General features: G+C 44.3%; 1 protein-coding gene and 1 long non-coding RNA gene across 2 annotated transcripts in view; both read left to right on the forward strand.

The window, feature by feature from the left end:
- Positions 1-9,423, forward strand: part of NKAIN1 (sodium/potassium transporting ATPase interacting 1) — a gene marked incomplete at its 3' end in the record, with an annotated part of 64,498 nt that extends 55,075 nt beyond the window's left edge. Inside the window, exon 7 of the mRNA XM_079986448.1 lies at positions 756-9,423. Coding sequence (XP_079842574.1) covers positions 756-765 — 10 coding nt within the window. The remainder of the gene's footprint in view (positions 1-755) is intronic.
- A 1,619-nt stretch (positions 9,424-11,042) lies between these two features.
- On the forward strand, positions 11,043-11,908 carry LOC307221853. Its single transcript, XR_013841570.1, has 3 exons — positions 11,043-11,212; positions 11,467-11,591; positions 11,784-11,908. It is a non-coding gene; the product is annotated as an uncharacterized lncRNA (long non-coding RNA).
- Positions 11,909-15,985: the final 4,077 nt, after the last annotated feature.

Genomic DNA, 15,985 nt, shown 5'->3' on the forward strand with positions numbered 1-15,985 from the left:
GATCGTAAGGTCGGCGGTTCGAATCCCTGCGGCAGGGTGAGCTCCCATCATTCGGTCCCAGCTCCTGCCCACCTAGCAGTTCGAAAGCACCCCTAAGTGCAAGTAGATAAATAGGTACCGCTTTATAGCGGGAAGGTAAACGGCGTTTCCGTGTGCGGCGCTGGTGCTGGCTCGCCAGCTGCAGCTTCGTCACGCTGGCCACGTGACCCGGAAGTGTCTTCGGACGGCGCCGGCTCCCGGCCTCTTGAGCGAGATGAGCGCGCAACCCTAGAGTCGGACATGACTGGCCCGTACGGGCAGGGGTACCTTTACCTTTATAGACTGGCACAGACAGTCCTGAGCTCTGACGCTTAGGGATGTATTCAACTTAAGTTTTACTCAAGAGTAGACCCGTTGAAATTAATGGGCCTAGCAGAGTCCTCTCCATTAATTTCAGTGGGTCTGCTCCAAACAAGACTAGCGCTGGATACGACACTTAATTTTTAATACCGTTTTTAGGAAATTGCATTGAATACCATTGGCTGTATCTTTTTAACAGCTTTTATGTAGAGCACTTAGAACTTTGTAGCATATAAAAATATTGTACATAAAAAAGAATGAATGAATGCATGAAAAAAATTGAATGGGCCCTGTTTCATTCAGGTTTTTTGTTTGTTTGTGCTGAATTTAACTCACTGCCCTTAATGGTGTTTGCTGAAGCTTTGTTGCCAGCCCTGGACTAAATCTGATGCCTTTGCTCTGTTTTGCTCTTTTAGCTCTGGATAACTTTCCTTAACTACAGTGAGATGGCCCCTGGGGACGTTTGCAAAAAACGCAAGGCAAGCAGGGTGCCGAATATGATAAAATGATTCCAAAGCCAAATGGCAGTCACCTCCTCTGCAGATCTCGTGTGGCCTGAAATCCCGCCCAGAGACAACACAGTGACTCTTCCTGGGTTCATTTCCTCCCCTCCTTTCTCTTTAACTCCTTCATTTGAGTGACCACAGAGAGCTTCCATGCACCTGGAAGATGATTCTGGCACAAGTTCTCTCTGCTCAAGACTGAGGAACCAAAAAGAAGCTTGACGCTCCACCTGCTGGCCAGTGTTTGTAGTGGTGCTGGTAACTCCAGCGAATTTTTTAAAAAGGAAAATCAAGCAAGGGCAATATTATGTTTCAGAGAGGGCAAGGAAAAGCCCTATTTTTAAGGAAGAACTTTTTCGGGTTTTGAAGTGTTGCTCTTTATTTCTTTTTTTTTATAATTGTTCCGGATCACTTCCTGTTGTCCCATTTGCTTCTGAGCAATTGGCTTTGCAATGTGGCACAGGCTGCAAGAGAATCCATACATTGCAATAAAGAGTGAGATAGATATATATCTGACATCTGGAAAGGGGAGGCTTCATTAGGTCTGAAATCTGTTCTTCCCACTCCCAGCCCCCGTACACCCAAGGCTTCCCAATTCTGTTTACTATTTAAATGAGCATCAGTTAAAAATCCAACTCCTGGTAACCGCCGGAGAAGACAAAATAGTTCTTTGATCATGGAGACAGAATTGAATATATGCGTACTGTGAGAAATGTGTGGGTTTATTTCTGAGCTGGTATTGCATCCCAATGCTTCCAAGTTTATATGTGAGAATCCAGTGGGAGCTATTCCATTAGGCCAAAAGGGGAGGTGCCCCACCCACCTCACCCTGCCCTCAGCCAGCCCCTCCTTCGTCTCAGTATTGCCCCTTGTAGAACTCAGCAAGGAGGAGGCCAAACCTAGAATTAGTTGGCTGTGGCTGTCTTTGGCTCTGGCTCTGCCTGCTGTGGCTGGCTCTGCCCATTAGTTCCCTTGTCCTTTGTCCTAACAGTCCCAATGGGTACCAGCCACCACTGGGAGACATAGTGTTTCCAAGAGGGTGCCAAGAACCATTTCTGGGAACACAATAAATGCCTTCCAAAGGGCCAGAATCTCATCAGCTGGTTTCTCTTTCTTATTTTCTTTCTGTAAATTGGTGGTGCAGGACCCTCTTCCCTCCAGGTGACCTACTTTCTCAAAATCTCAGTGCTGGACACTGCAGGGTCAATCATTTCTGCAGCCTTCTCTAACCTGGTGCTCTCTAGATGCTGCCGACCTACAACTTCCATCATCTGGGACCACTGGTGGAAATAGAGATCTAACAACATCTGGAGAGCATGGTAAAGTGAGGAAGGCTGCCGTAAGTTTTCATAGTCTCTACCTATCTATCTGCCCAAACACACAAAAGCTTGTCCAGAATTGGTCGCAGTTGCCTCATTCTGACACCAGGCAGTTCCCAGTAGTGGCTGGTGGCACTCGCCTCACCTCCCATCACCAGCATCACTGTAGCTTACCAGGCATAGGCCACGGTAAGGGTGGTGCAGTGCAAATGCACCAGTAAAGAACACCAGATTGAGTCTAGTAGTGTGTTTGCACCACACAGGCCTTGCCACCGCCTTGCCCTTCTTCTTCTTCCTGCTAAGCTGAAGGTCAGGTAAGCACCACTCCCACCATGTGCTGACCACCATTGCCAGTCTGTCACTCCAAATTAAAGTCATCGCTACCAAGCCATGTTCATAATGCCATTATACTCCCAGGTGTGGGCTTCCAAGGAAAAAGTTCTCCTCCTTTAGCTCTTCAACATTAAAGTTGCAGTTTTAGTCATGTATTCCCATTTACAAAAATTCTCATCCTGAGGTTGGAAGCCTCGGTTATTGTTTCACACATACTTTTTCTTGTAAAGCTCCATACACAGAGCAGTCCCATTGAAATTAATGGACCTAACTTAGACATGGTCATTACTTTCAGTGGGTCTTCTCTGAGTAGGACTACCATTGGAGACACCCCATACCATTTCAATACCCACTGCGTACGCCTGACTTCCTTCCCACTTCACTATGCAAAAGACCGGCAGACATGCGAACACCCTGCCAATTTAGTCATCAGTTTCCCCTTCCCTTCGGATGAACTGTCTACCTTTTTTGGTTTATATCACCATTTCTGCATATTCAGTCACATGCTCCTTCATTGCCTCCTTTTTTAATATAGTGGGTTTTTTAAAAAACAAAAATATAAAAGCTGTTCTGAGGATGTTGGAGTAAGGATATATTCGCGATAGCTTAAGTACTAGCCAATCCATGCTGTGCACATTCAACTTCTGCAGACTTGAACTGTGAACTAAACCCTCACATGAGAATTGTCCATCTCACCCCAACACAAGTGTGCATCCTGAGCCACTCCAGTAAGGTTTCATTTGAACACGGCTAAAATGTCACCTCCTGTGGTTAAATAAAAATAGAACCCATTCCTCTCTCTCAGAGAAGTGTTTCCACTCAAGGAAATAATTGGAGCCAAATAACAAACACTGTGAATGATAGGGCAGGTGCTTCAGACCCAGAAAGTTCTGAGCCTGGGACTTGAGGATGCCTAGTGGCACTAGCCTTTCCTGGAAGCTCTGTCTCCTGAAGCCAGCCTTCCTGAAGCTGCTGTGCTCCAGATGTGGTTGAACTCCATCTCACATTAGCCCCAGGCTGTATGACTAGTGGTCAGGGATGATGGGAGCCGCAGTCCAACAACATATGGAGGACAGCAGGTTGAGAAAGATTGCTGGAAGGTATCTCCCCTAATCTCACTTGTGATGGTGTGAGCAGTAGTTATTCATTCCACGGTGGGAGAAATGCAGTCAGTACTTGCTCAGGAATGCCTTGAACTGCCGTAATGCATTAATGCAGAACAGAGAGCTGGGTATGTAGGAACCTATAATTTTTTTTGCAGCTGGAACATAGCATACTGTACAAAGGTAGGCGTTCCATCCGTTGCTCACCCACTTTGGGCCTCTTGCCCCACCCACCACTGCCCACACCCACACCAATAAAGTTGCCTGCCCTCAGATTGAAAAAGATTCTGAGCAGTTGGGTTAGAAACTGCAAGGCTGGATACTTTTCTAAACCTGCCTTCCCCCAATTTTTGGTGCCCTCCAGATGTGGTCGTACTGCAATTTCCATCATTCCCAACTGTGGACAGTCCTGGCTGGGTCTGAAAGGAGTTGGAGGCCACCCAGTTGGTGTGTCTCGTTCATCTGGTTAATTCTGCACCAAACATAACTGTGGCCTAATAATATGGCTGACTGCCAGCCTTTCTTTGCACTGCTGAATATCTCCCATATCATGAGCATGGCACATAGAGACAATAAATGGGCACCTATAAACCGGAAGTATGTGTATGCACGCACACTGAAATCTGCTCCCTTTGCCCGCCTGCAACTGGTATTTCTGGAAGAAAAGTCCATGTGCCGTCAGTTTCTTTTCCCCATTACCCAAATATATCTGATATAAGATGCTTGGCAGTGCATCCTGCCTTAGCCAGTCCGGGGCAAGCTGAGCAACTGGAACAGGCTTTCAGTATCACTTTTAGTGATACTGTATATTCCCCACTGACTAAAAAAACTGCTCAGAGTTTTGCCCTGCTGAACTGGACAAAAGAATGTGGGAATCTCCTGATATGGGGGCAGGATGCGGCAGCTGTAGGACTTACTTTTTGAATGAAAGATTGTGGTTTTCCCCAAAGCCCATCTCAAGCTAACCATTTCCCTTTCATTTGCAATGCATGTCCCTTCACTCTCTACCGATCTGATTTGTAAAAAGGCAGCAATCACAAGTGTTACTGGGGAGTAAACCCCACTGAGTCCACTGGGACTTCCTGTTGTGTAAACATGCATAAGATTGCACTGAGAAGCATGGAAATAAGGAAGGGGTAGAAGAGTTCGCCCTATTGGCTGTCAGCAATTTTGGTTACAGAGCAGCTTCTCCTCATATCAGATTCAAGGTGAGCATTCTCAGGACTTAATAAAAGGAAATACTTTCCCCTCCAGCTCAAAGAGAAGGAATTTTATAATCAAGATAAATTTATTGCAGTTTCCCACCATGTAGCTAGGATGATCAGGTGCAAACAGAGAAGAGGGATCGTGCAATGTTAGCAGTTGTTTCTTGCCATGCAAACTGCACCTGCTGAAATTGCTTCGTCTATGAGCAACTATTAAAGGTGCAGGAGCCCCTGTCTTTTTTGGCATACTGAAACCAACATAAATTTTGCACAAAATAACATTTTTTAAAGCAACATTTCAGTAGTTTTCTTTTTGAAGCAACTTTAGGACAATTTATTATAAATTTTATTTTTAAAGCTTTGAGGGCTACTTTTTAAAAAGCAAATACTGATGAATTGTAATGCAATAATGTTAAGTTTCAGTTTGAAAATTTCAATGCTTGTGCACCTTGTTCTTCCACCTACCAGCCCTAAAACCTCTTAACATCAAAAGGGATTCACAATTGGGAATGATGTGAAAGGGAGGGAGGAAGGTGGACATAAATTAGAGCTCTCACCTGTCTTGCAGCACATTTATTTCGTTCATAAGTGTGCATAGGTTTGCATCCTTAACAGATTAATAGCAGGAGGTTTTATCAATTGAGTATAAATTGATTCAATTGGAATAAGTGGCAAAACAGCAGTTCTGAAGCGGGGGGGGGGGGACATGTTTTATCCATGCAGCTGTTGCATTAGAAGATATTTTCCTTTCTGGGTGAAAGGAACAGGACTGCCTCTTCTTGCCACCAGCAAGAAGTATTTGTATTAAAAAGTCAATGTGCAGTTGACCTAGGACTGGGGAGCCCAGGGTTCAAATTCCCATTTGGCCATGGTTGTTTTGGCCGGTCTCTATTTCTGAACCTAACCTACCTCATGGTATTGCAGCCAGGATAAAATAGGAGGGGTTTTTTTTTTGGGGGGGGGGAGACTACATACAGAACATCACCTTGAGCTCCTTGGAGGATAGGGAGCATAATATAAATGAAACAAGCATGAAACCAACAAGTAAAAATGATAATACTTCTTTTAAACAAAACTGCCAGGTTAATCAGGGCTACTTGTTTTTTAGTTGGTCCAAAAGTTTTTAATCAATCTAAACCATGGCTTGGGAAGAGCTGCTGCTCACCCCTTCCGAGGTAGACTGGGGCTGATGACACTAGGAACCCAACAACAAAGTAGTTGCTGGTTCATTTCTAGGCCCAATTCAAGGTGCTCACATTAGTGTTTAAAGCCTGAAATGACTTGAGGCCCCAAATACCTGAAAGAGTGCCTCCTTTTGGGTGTTAGGCCCTAGTGTTGGTTCCACCAACCTCAGAAGCTCAGGGATGTGTGTGTTTGTGGTCTGCAGCAGCCCCCCAGTTGCGGAACTCCATCCCCACAGAGGTGCATCTGGCCTCCTCATTAAACAGCGATTGCTGGAGACACATCTCTTCACCCTGGCTTTTGACACCTGAGTTGTATACTGTTAGAACCCACCTTTCTTCTGTGATAGTAAGTTGTGTTAAACCTTTTTTAACATTGTGTTTCACCTTAGGGTGAAGGGTGGAATGATGATGATGATGATGATGATGATGATGATAGTAATAATAATAATAATAATAATAATAATAATAATAATAATTAATAATAATGCACTGGTTTTCCCATCCCCAATCTAATGCAAATGTTGCAGTCCTTATAGAAATTGTTGCAAGCCAGTTCAAGTTAGGGAAATTTCCCTGCAAATCCACACGCACATCATATCCTCTCTCTGGACTTATAAATCTCCTTCATATTACTTCCCCAGGTTGTTTGAGTAGCATATTTATAGTATTATTATGTTTGATTCTTGTGCGTCTCCCAATCTTCCACTGAAGAGCTCCAAGTGCCTTAGGAGAACAGAAAGCTGCCTTAGACCGGTTCACACTATTTGTACATCTAGACCTTTTACTCAATCCTTTGCTCACCTGGTGCCCTCCAGAAGTTTTGGTCTACAGCAGGGATGGCCAATCTTGGCCCTCCAGCTGTTTTGGGACTACAATTCCCATCATCCCTGACCACTGGTCCTGTTAGTTAGGGATGGTGGGGGTTGTAGTCCCAAAACAGCTGGAGGGCCAGGTTTGGCCATCACTGGTCTACAGCTTCCATTAGCCTCAGCCAGCAAAGCCATGTCAGCTACGGGAAGGCAAAGTTAACTGTTTGTTTATACTCCATTTCTGCTAATACGTTGAAGGCGGTTTCCAATTCAAAGTGGCGGCTGGTAATCTAACAGGCATGATAGAAAAGGAGCATGCGTTGAGAAAGGAAGAGGAGATTAAGCAAATTCAGGCCCTGTTTCAAGCAAAATGTTAGCTCAAAGCTCCATAATGACAAGGCAGAAGGTGGCCACTGTGCAAGGTGGTTCTGGGAGGCAAGGAGGCAAATAGCCATTGGTCCAAGCTGACTTCAGTGGAGCTGTTTTATCTCTCCCTCTCTGGCAGCCAGGTCAATGGTTGTGCCTTTGTAATGATTACGTACTTGCATGAGTGGGAGTGAATGGATCCCGAAGCAGTGTTTACTTGCACAGTGGTCCAAGAGCCTATTATGATTCAATGCCTCAGGGGAAGATATGAACATAGGAAGATTCCTTTAGAATAAGTCCATCTAGCAGCATGTTATTTCTGCGCATTTGCAGTGGTTTCCCATGGTTTCAGACAGGAGACTTTGCCAATCCTACCTGGAGATGCCAAGGATTAAATAGGGGACCATCTGCATGTAGCCTCTAACTCTAACCACTGAGATACAGCAGCTCCCAAGATGAGAGGGTGATATTTTTTGGCTCGTTGGATATGTGAGGATTCTTTAACTTGAGACCCTTGTGTGCATTTACCTTGGGGGTAACCAACATGCCCTCCAGGTGTTGTTGGACTACATCTCATCATCATTCTTGACCATTGGCCCTGCTGGCTGGGACTGATGGGAGTTGTAGTCTAATAACATTTGGAGGGTTCCAGGTTGACCACCCCTGATTTTACACAATAGAACTGTGCACAGGGATAGCACTTGATTCTTGTACAGGCTGAGTTCTGCCTAGGGACGCTGTGCCAAAACCACACAGAACCCAGGACGGATCCGTGCTCATCCTAAAGCCAAGCTGGAGTCTAGCAAGGGAGATGATTCTGTGATCCAAACCCAATATTGTTTCAGAGCTTCATATCACCAATGTAGACCATCTTGGGCTTTATTTGTTATGTATCTCCCCTCCAATATAGCAGGACAGCGCTAGGTCAGCTGTAGAGGAACCTGCAATTGTGAAAAGACCTGTGTTATTTATTAAGGACAGCCCAAGACATTATACACCCTGAGGCAAGAAATTAGATGGTTGCCCCACCAATTCTGCATACAGAAGCCAACTGGATTGTCAGTCAAATCACTTCCGACACTTCAATCAGTTTAACATGGGTGACAGGACAGTGGCCCTCTACTGCATCTGGAGGCAACGGCCTATAGTTAGAAGGGACAGGGCAGACACATGTAATTGTACCCTCCCAGACACTGACACCAATGCTCGCCTCCTAGCACCTGCTTCCTGAGGTGGCTTGCCAACTCTACCTAATGACAGAGCCGGCACTTGTGTTTTCCTGTTGTTAATTTCCTGCAGTTACTTCATATATAAAAAATAATTGCTGCTGGGATTCTGACTGACTCAAGTGGCTCTTGTTCCACAAATGTATGCTTTCAGTGCTTAACTTGATGATGATGATAATTAATGATGAATAACCAGAAACAGAGCTATATTCATCCCCCATCCACACTAGCAAATCTTACGAAAACTACTAGGGATGTGGGAGGGATTAGGTTTGGATGACTCCATAATTTGCATGTCCCGGAGAAATATGTGAATTGAAATGCAGCTGTGCTTCGAAACCTGCCCTTTCCCGAAATTTGCGATGCAGTTCTCCAACCAAATAATGCATACAAAACTGAGGGGGTAGTGTATATAATAGTGAAAATAACATACAACAAATGCATTATGTTAGGGGAAATTTATTGCAGAAATATCTAGAGAAATTCATGCTAAAATGCAGAATTGTGAACAATTGTGCTTAAGATTGGAAAAATGAATAACCAAGAGAAACTGAGATTCTTCCTTCCCCACGCTGACTTGGGAAGGGGGAAATGGGTACCCTCAAGAAGAGGCTTCATGAAGTGTATCCTAACTGCTTCATAAAGCCCACCCTAATCCTATACAAAGTTTCATTGGAAGTAAATCCTGCTTTTTTCGGTGGGGTGGAGTCCCAGATAAGTGGAGCCTAAGACTGAAGTCCGTAATGGTTTATACGAACGTTTGTGATCATAGAACCAGATTGGAGCATGGGTGAAAAATCCATTCAGTTTTTGTTTTGGAGGTTTTGGATGAAAATGTGCTCCATCTCCTGTGGTTAAAAATGTGTATCTGCATGTGTGTTTGTTTATTGAAGGATGATTTTGGAATTGCCACAATTCAAAATTTGGTAGAAAGTAACTCCATTTCTCCCTTGCACATGGACCTCTCTTTCCTCTTTCCTTTTTTAAAAAAAACACCCTCACAGATTTTGGCACTGGTGCTTGGACATTTTTTGTTTTTGTTTTTTTAACAAATAAAATTGTATTTGTAATGTCAAAATATTATTTTTCTCTTTCTTCTGTAACTCTAACACGTCAAATATGTTTGATTTAACAATAGCTGTTTGAATTTTGTGTATTTTTCTGATTTTGTGCAGTTGAACTGATTAAAATGGGTGATTTTTTTTTCACTGCCCCCTTCAGATTCTTCTGTCTCCAGCTGTGCCAAATACAGGATTTTAAATTTAATTTTGAACACTCATCAGGGTCATCTTTCCTCATTCAAGAAGGGGTGGGATTTTAAGAAGGATTTTAAATTTAATTTTGAACACACATCAGGGTCATCTTTCCTCATTCAAGAAGGGGTGGGGTGGGACACCTTTTTTTCTCTGAGGCTCAAGGGCCTCAGGATTAATCCTCTCATGGATTAATGCATTAGCTATTGATGACTATTAGTCACAATAATGGCTTGTCTACACAGTCTGAAGCAGTCGTGTTTCTGAATATCGGTTGCTGGAAACTGCATTTTTGTATTTTTATATTGTAAACTGCCCTGTCATCCTCAGATGAAGGGCAGTATAGAAATGAAGTACAGTGGTACCTCAGGTTACATACGCTTCAGGTTACAAACTCCGCTAACCCAGAAATAGTGCTTCAGGTTAAGAACTTTGCTTCAGGATGAGAACAGAAATTGTGCTCTGGCGGTGCGGTGGCAGCAGCAGGCCCCATTAGCTAAAGTGGTGCTTCAGGTTAAGAACAGTTTCAGGTTAAGAACAGACCTCTGGAACAAATTAAGTACTTAACCCGAGGTATCACTGTATATAAATAAATAAGATGTGCTCGTAGAGTTATAGAATCGGTTCCCACATGCATAGGAATGAGTTCTCAGTCCTTCCATACAAAAAATCTATTTCTGGTTTTCCCAAGTCCAAGCTTGCTTTGTTTTAGCAGCACATTTAATGTATATGTAGGGGGTCAGGATAGGGCAGGGAGAAGCCTTCTGTTGAATAATTGGGTTCCACAAACTGCTCAGTAGAGCATGAGACTCTTAATCTCTGGGTCACGAGTTTGAACCACACATTGGGCAAAAGCTTCCTGCGTTGCAGGGGGTGGACTAGTCACTAGATGACTCTTGTGGTCCCTTCCAACACTACAAATCTTAAGTTGTGCAGAATTTACCTGTAAAGCCCTGCTCATCGACATGATCCTGCCGGCCTTTGATGGACGCGGCAAACTTGCAGTGTGACATCCTGGCTATATCTTTGCAGTGTGAAAAGTAGCCAAGCTGGAGAGAGGATGGGGAATCATCCCTGGCAAACGCGTATGGAAGCAGGAACCCCTGGACACCTTCCTCTTTCTGTCACTTATCTCTGGCAGCTACTTAGCCGCCAGGCTTGAACTTACTCAGATTTTATTACATTTTAATCTCTCCCTAAAAAGTTCCTCTCGCGGTGCTTCTGGACCTACTGCACTTGGAAGCCAAAAATGGCCTTGGCCAATTCTATCCGCTGATACAAGGCAGTAGCTTTGTCTACACTCTCTCTCTCACACACACTCACACCTACAAAATATTTATCATACAATACAGTCGCAGCAAAGACAAGAACACAGCACCAAGCCCATATCTGCCATTTGTGCCTCAGTTACTGCAGTGAGATCTATAGGGCAGGGTTGATGAACTTTCCGCCCAGACTGAGGGCCATACTCCCTCTTAGGCAACCTCGCAGGGGCCACATGCAAGTTGTGGGCAAGGCCAGAGGCAAAAATGGATGAAGCAATAAACATAAAAGTTACCTTTGTACTGAATTGTTCAAAATTACAGTCATACCTCATGTTACATTTGCTTCAGGTTGAGCATTTTCAGGTTGCGTCCCGCTGCGACCCAGAAGTACCGGACAGGGTTACTTCCGGGTTTCGCCGCTCACAGACATGCAGATGCTCAAAATGATGTCACGCACATGCGCGGAAGCAGCGAATCGTGACCCGCAGACGTGCAGTTGCGGGTTGTGTTCTGCTCATATTGTGAATGGGCGTCCGGAACGGATCCCATTCGCCACCAGAGGTACCACTATATTAGTATTCTTCACATTTTTTTATCCAACATTTCCACCAAGGAGCTCACGGTGACATTCATGGTTGTCTTCCTCCCCATTTTATCCTCACAACAGCCCTGAGGTAGGTTCAGTGGTGGAGCTTCATGCTCTGGCACTGGGGGGCAGAGAGAAGGCAGGGGCGTGGCTGGTGCGTGTCCAGGGGTGTGTGACACACGTCCTGGGGGTGTGTTGCGATGGCACCCCACCGGGGTCGCGCTGTCAGCGGTAGGTTAGGCTGAGAGTGATGTGGCTGGCTTAAGGCCACCCAGTGAACTTTAAGGCTGAGTGGGGATTACTAGCACTGGTCTCTCAGGTGCTAGTCAGAAACTTTAACCACTACACCACACAGACACCATTGTTATTCATATTTTCAAACATCTAACCATACAGTTCAACACAATAGGAATGACAAATGAGTCAGTTCCAGGAAAATCCTGACATCAGTTGTGTTTTGAAAAGTGGCCAAAGTTTTCCCTGAGAGCCTGGAGAGTTATACCTATGTTCTTTAGGTGCCTAATAGGTAGCACAACTTGACCTCCAAGCCATGGTCCTTGTGGGAGCAGCCATAGCTATGTGGCGGAATGGCGTTCTTCAACTTTGGCCCCACAGATGTTGCTGGACTTCTAACTCCTCATTCAGTTTGGCCAATGGTTAGGGGCGATAGGAGCTGTAGTCTAACCAACACAAAGGAGAAGGTCTTCAAAAGTATAAGGAACAACAGACAAGATCACAAGGACTGTAGAAATAATGAAAATGGCATGGAAATTATTTATATGTAGGAAAAGCAAGACTGCATGTAAAATGAGAGAGAGAGAGAGAGAGAGAGAGAGAGAGAGTGTTAACCACTGTAGTCTAACAATCACAACCTTTATCTCCAAACCCCAAATTATTCTGTTGTTATGACAGCTCCTGCACTGCATCCTGTTCTATGCTTCATCAGAGCAAAATGGAGAATCTCTCACAATGGCAGCTGTAGATCCTCTTCTTTGACTTTTCAGATCTGTGTTAATCTTTGTTCATCTTAAGAAATATATAATGCAATAAACAATGAGTGACAATATTTGAGAAATTGTCCATTTTGTTCTGATGAAGCACAAAACAGGATGCAATCCAGGAGACCTCATAACTATATATTAATAATTTGAAATGCTTAGAGGAATTATTGTATTATTACGTAACTGTTGGCTAATGCATTATGCACACACACAGAGAGAGAATTTTCTGAAATAATTTTGGGGAATGTGGCTTCTCAAAGTCCAGCAAACAAACTAACAAAAATGCTTAAGCTGTTCTAGAGTTTGCTGGCCTCTCAGTCAATGCCCCAACATTAAAACACAGTATTAATTTTTTTTTCAAACAACATATACAGTATTGAGCAACAGCAATACAGCATATACCAATCTATCAATGACCCTGGTGTGCAGAAACACTTTTATTTCTTCACCTGACCGCTCAGTATAAATTATTTCATTACTTCCCATATTCAGAGGGAAATATTTCAGTTCCTTGATCTTTTATTTCAAGAAGAAAATGTACTTTTTCATTTAAAAAATGTGTAAAACCTTGGATAATTAAACAATGATAAAAATGCAATTGTTGTGTTTGCAGAGGAAATCAGCCAGGAATCATTTCTGTAATTCGCTTTAAATTGCAATCCTACATACTCATGCACCAGGGAGTAAGCCCCATTGAACTCAGTGGGACTTCCTTCTGAACAGACACGCGCAGTAACGCGGCAATTGTCTTAGTATTGCTTTGTGTGAACTCCGATTTCAAAGCGACTGTTCCTTTAACCGCGGTTTATAATCACAGGAACTACAAGTCCCAGAATGCACCGAGGCAGCGCAATTATTCATATCCGGTAAAAGGATTACGTGATGGGAGCTGTAGTCTACAATGATTGCCGTTTGGACCTGTAGGAATACATTTCCGGTGGGGACCCTCTTTTGTTTAAATCTGGTGCTCGACTTTTATGAATAAAGTAGCCAATATCTTGCACAAGTGACAACAGTGATTGTCTTAAAATGAAAAAAAATTCCTTCCAGTAGCACCTTAAAGACCAACTAAGATTTAAGGTGCTACTGGAAGGAATTTTGTTTTGTTTTGATTATGGCAGACCAACACGGCTACCTATCTGTAACTGTCTTAAAATGATCCTTGGGATGGGAGGGAACACGTGCTTGTGCGTTAGAGTACAACAAAACATGCATTTTTTTTTGAAGTGAGTCTGATCAACTCGCTATGCAGAGGTTCGTTTGCTGACTGTAGGAAGTTGCCTTACACTCAGTCGGAGCATTGCTCCATCTAGTTCAGTATTGTCTGCACTGACTGGCAGCGGCTCTCCAGGATTTCAGACAGGACTCTCACCCAGCAGCTAGAGACCCTGGGGATTGAACCTGCTACCATGCAAAGCAGATGCTCTGCCAGTAAGCTAAGGCCTTTGTCCCTTAGACTGGGGAAATCCTGGTTGCTCTGGGCTTGAGAGTGCAAATATTGTAGTGGGTCAACAATAGTTTGAATACGCTGATCTAAATTGCACCTTAAAAGAGAAAACAGTGGTTCCGTCTTTACGTTCTGCATGTTTATTCTGAATGTTTGTTTAAGCCCATTAAGCTCATTGAGGCTCATTCCAAAGTAAGTGTGCATCGTGTATTGTCTTCTAAATGTGACTTTGAAATGAGAAGTTTACTTTAATTGCCAGAGGGTGCTGAAGATAATCTGGATGTGTATTTTGCATCTGTTCCACCAGGAAAGGATGGGAGTCTGTTGGGATTTTTTTTTAACCTACTTGCAGATGCTCATTCTGTATCTGCTTAAATGTCTACCATTGAAGCTGACAAAGCCTTTCCAGCACAAGAGGTGAGAGGAGGACAGGTTAGACCGGTTTGCTTACTGAACAAAGGAGCAGCAGCTAAGCAAAGTTAGGACACACCAGTAGAAAGCCAGGCAGGATCCGCACATGCAGATGGAAAACCTGGCCTATTGAACATGTGAATGGTGTGCATATTGGCAGGGAGTAGGTTACAGAACTATAGCGTCCCAATCAAGAGAAGTCCTGGTACTGCTATTTTCTGCCGTGGTTAAACCACACTGGAGTACTGTGTCCAGTTTGGGGCACCACAATTTAAGAAGGCTAATGACAAGCTAGGGGCGCGGGTGGCGCTGTGGGTTAAACCACAGAGCCTAGGACTTGCCAATCAGAAGGTCAGTGGTTCGAATCCCAGCGACGGGGTGAGCTCCCGTTGCTCAGTCCCTGCTCCTGCCAACCTAGCAGTTCAAAAGCACGACAAAATGCAAGTAGATAAATAGGTACCGCTCTGGTGGGAAGGTAAACGGTGTATCCATGTGCTGCTCTGGTTCGCCAGAAGCTGCTTAGTCATGCTGGCCACATGACCCAGAAGCTGTACGCCGGCTCCCTCAGCCAATAAAGTGAGATAAGCGTCGCAACCCCAGAGTCGGCCACGACTGGACCTAATGGTCAGGGGTCCCTTTACCTTTACCTTAATGACAAGCTGGAACATGTGCCAAGGAGGGCGACCAAGATGATCAAGGATCTGGAAACCAACCAAGCCTTATGAGGAACGGTTGAGGGAGTTGGGCGTGTTTAGCTTGGAAAAAAGGCGGAGCAAGCTTGTTTTCTCCTGCTCCAGTGGCTAGGACCCGTAGTAATGAATTCAAGTTACAAGAAAGGAGATTCCAGCTAAATATTGGGGGGAGCTTCTGACAGTAAGAGCTGTTTGGCAGTAGAACAGACTCCCACGAGAAGTGATGGACTCTCCTTCCTTGGAGGTTTCTAAGCAGAGGTTGGATGGCCATCTGCCATGTATGATCTAGCTGAGATTCCTGCATCGCAGGGGGCTGGACTAGATGATCCTTGGAGTCCCTTCCAAGTCTGAAATTCTACAGTTCTATAAGTCCATGATTCTGTTACAGATGGCAGTAGAGCAGCAACTGTTGTTGGCGTGTAATCTTTCCAAAGGAGCAAAGTCTAGTTGAGCGTAACTCATTTTGTTTTGCAGTGGAATTAATTTCTGCCCAATGTGAACACGACTGTGTAGCTGTAGCAGCGGCAGAAGAACAGAAAACTTCACCTGTTGAATTTCTGTCTGTCACACCCCATTTCAGGCACAGTAGCAGGAAGAAGTGGGGAGTTGTTGACATCCTCTTTTGGGGGTGGGATAAGGGGCATTTGACTTGAGGACTTGGTTGCCAAGGGGCTTTTACGGTTAAGCAGCATGTATAAAAGGGAGAGGGTGCTTTTTTGAGGTGGGGGCCCCCACACCGTTCACGTTCTATATTAGCAATAATGATGTGCATCTATATATATTTCTATATACTGTGTATCATAACTCTCTCATCCTCAGTTCTAAAGGCTCAGGTGTTTTTGTTTTTATTTTTTTAAAGCCAATCCCAAGCACCCCGCTTTCCCTTTTACTTCTATGCTGGGTCCCTCCGCCTTGAGGCGTGTGCGTGTGCGCGCGAGGCCAC

Source organism: Podarcis cretensis (genome assembly GCF_951804945.1).
Source record: "Podarcis cretensis genome assembly, chromosome: 8".
In the NCBI taxonomy this organism is placed as follows: Eukaryota; Metazoa; Chordata; class Lepidosauria; order Squamata; family Lacertidae; genus Podarcis; species Podarcis cretensis.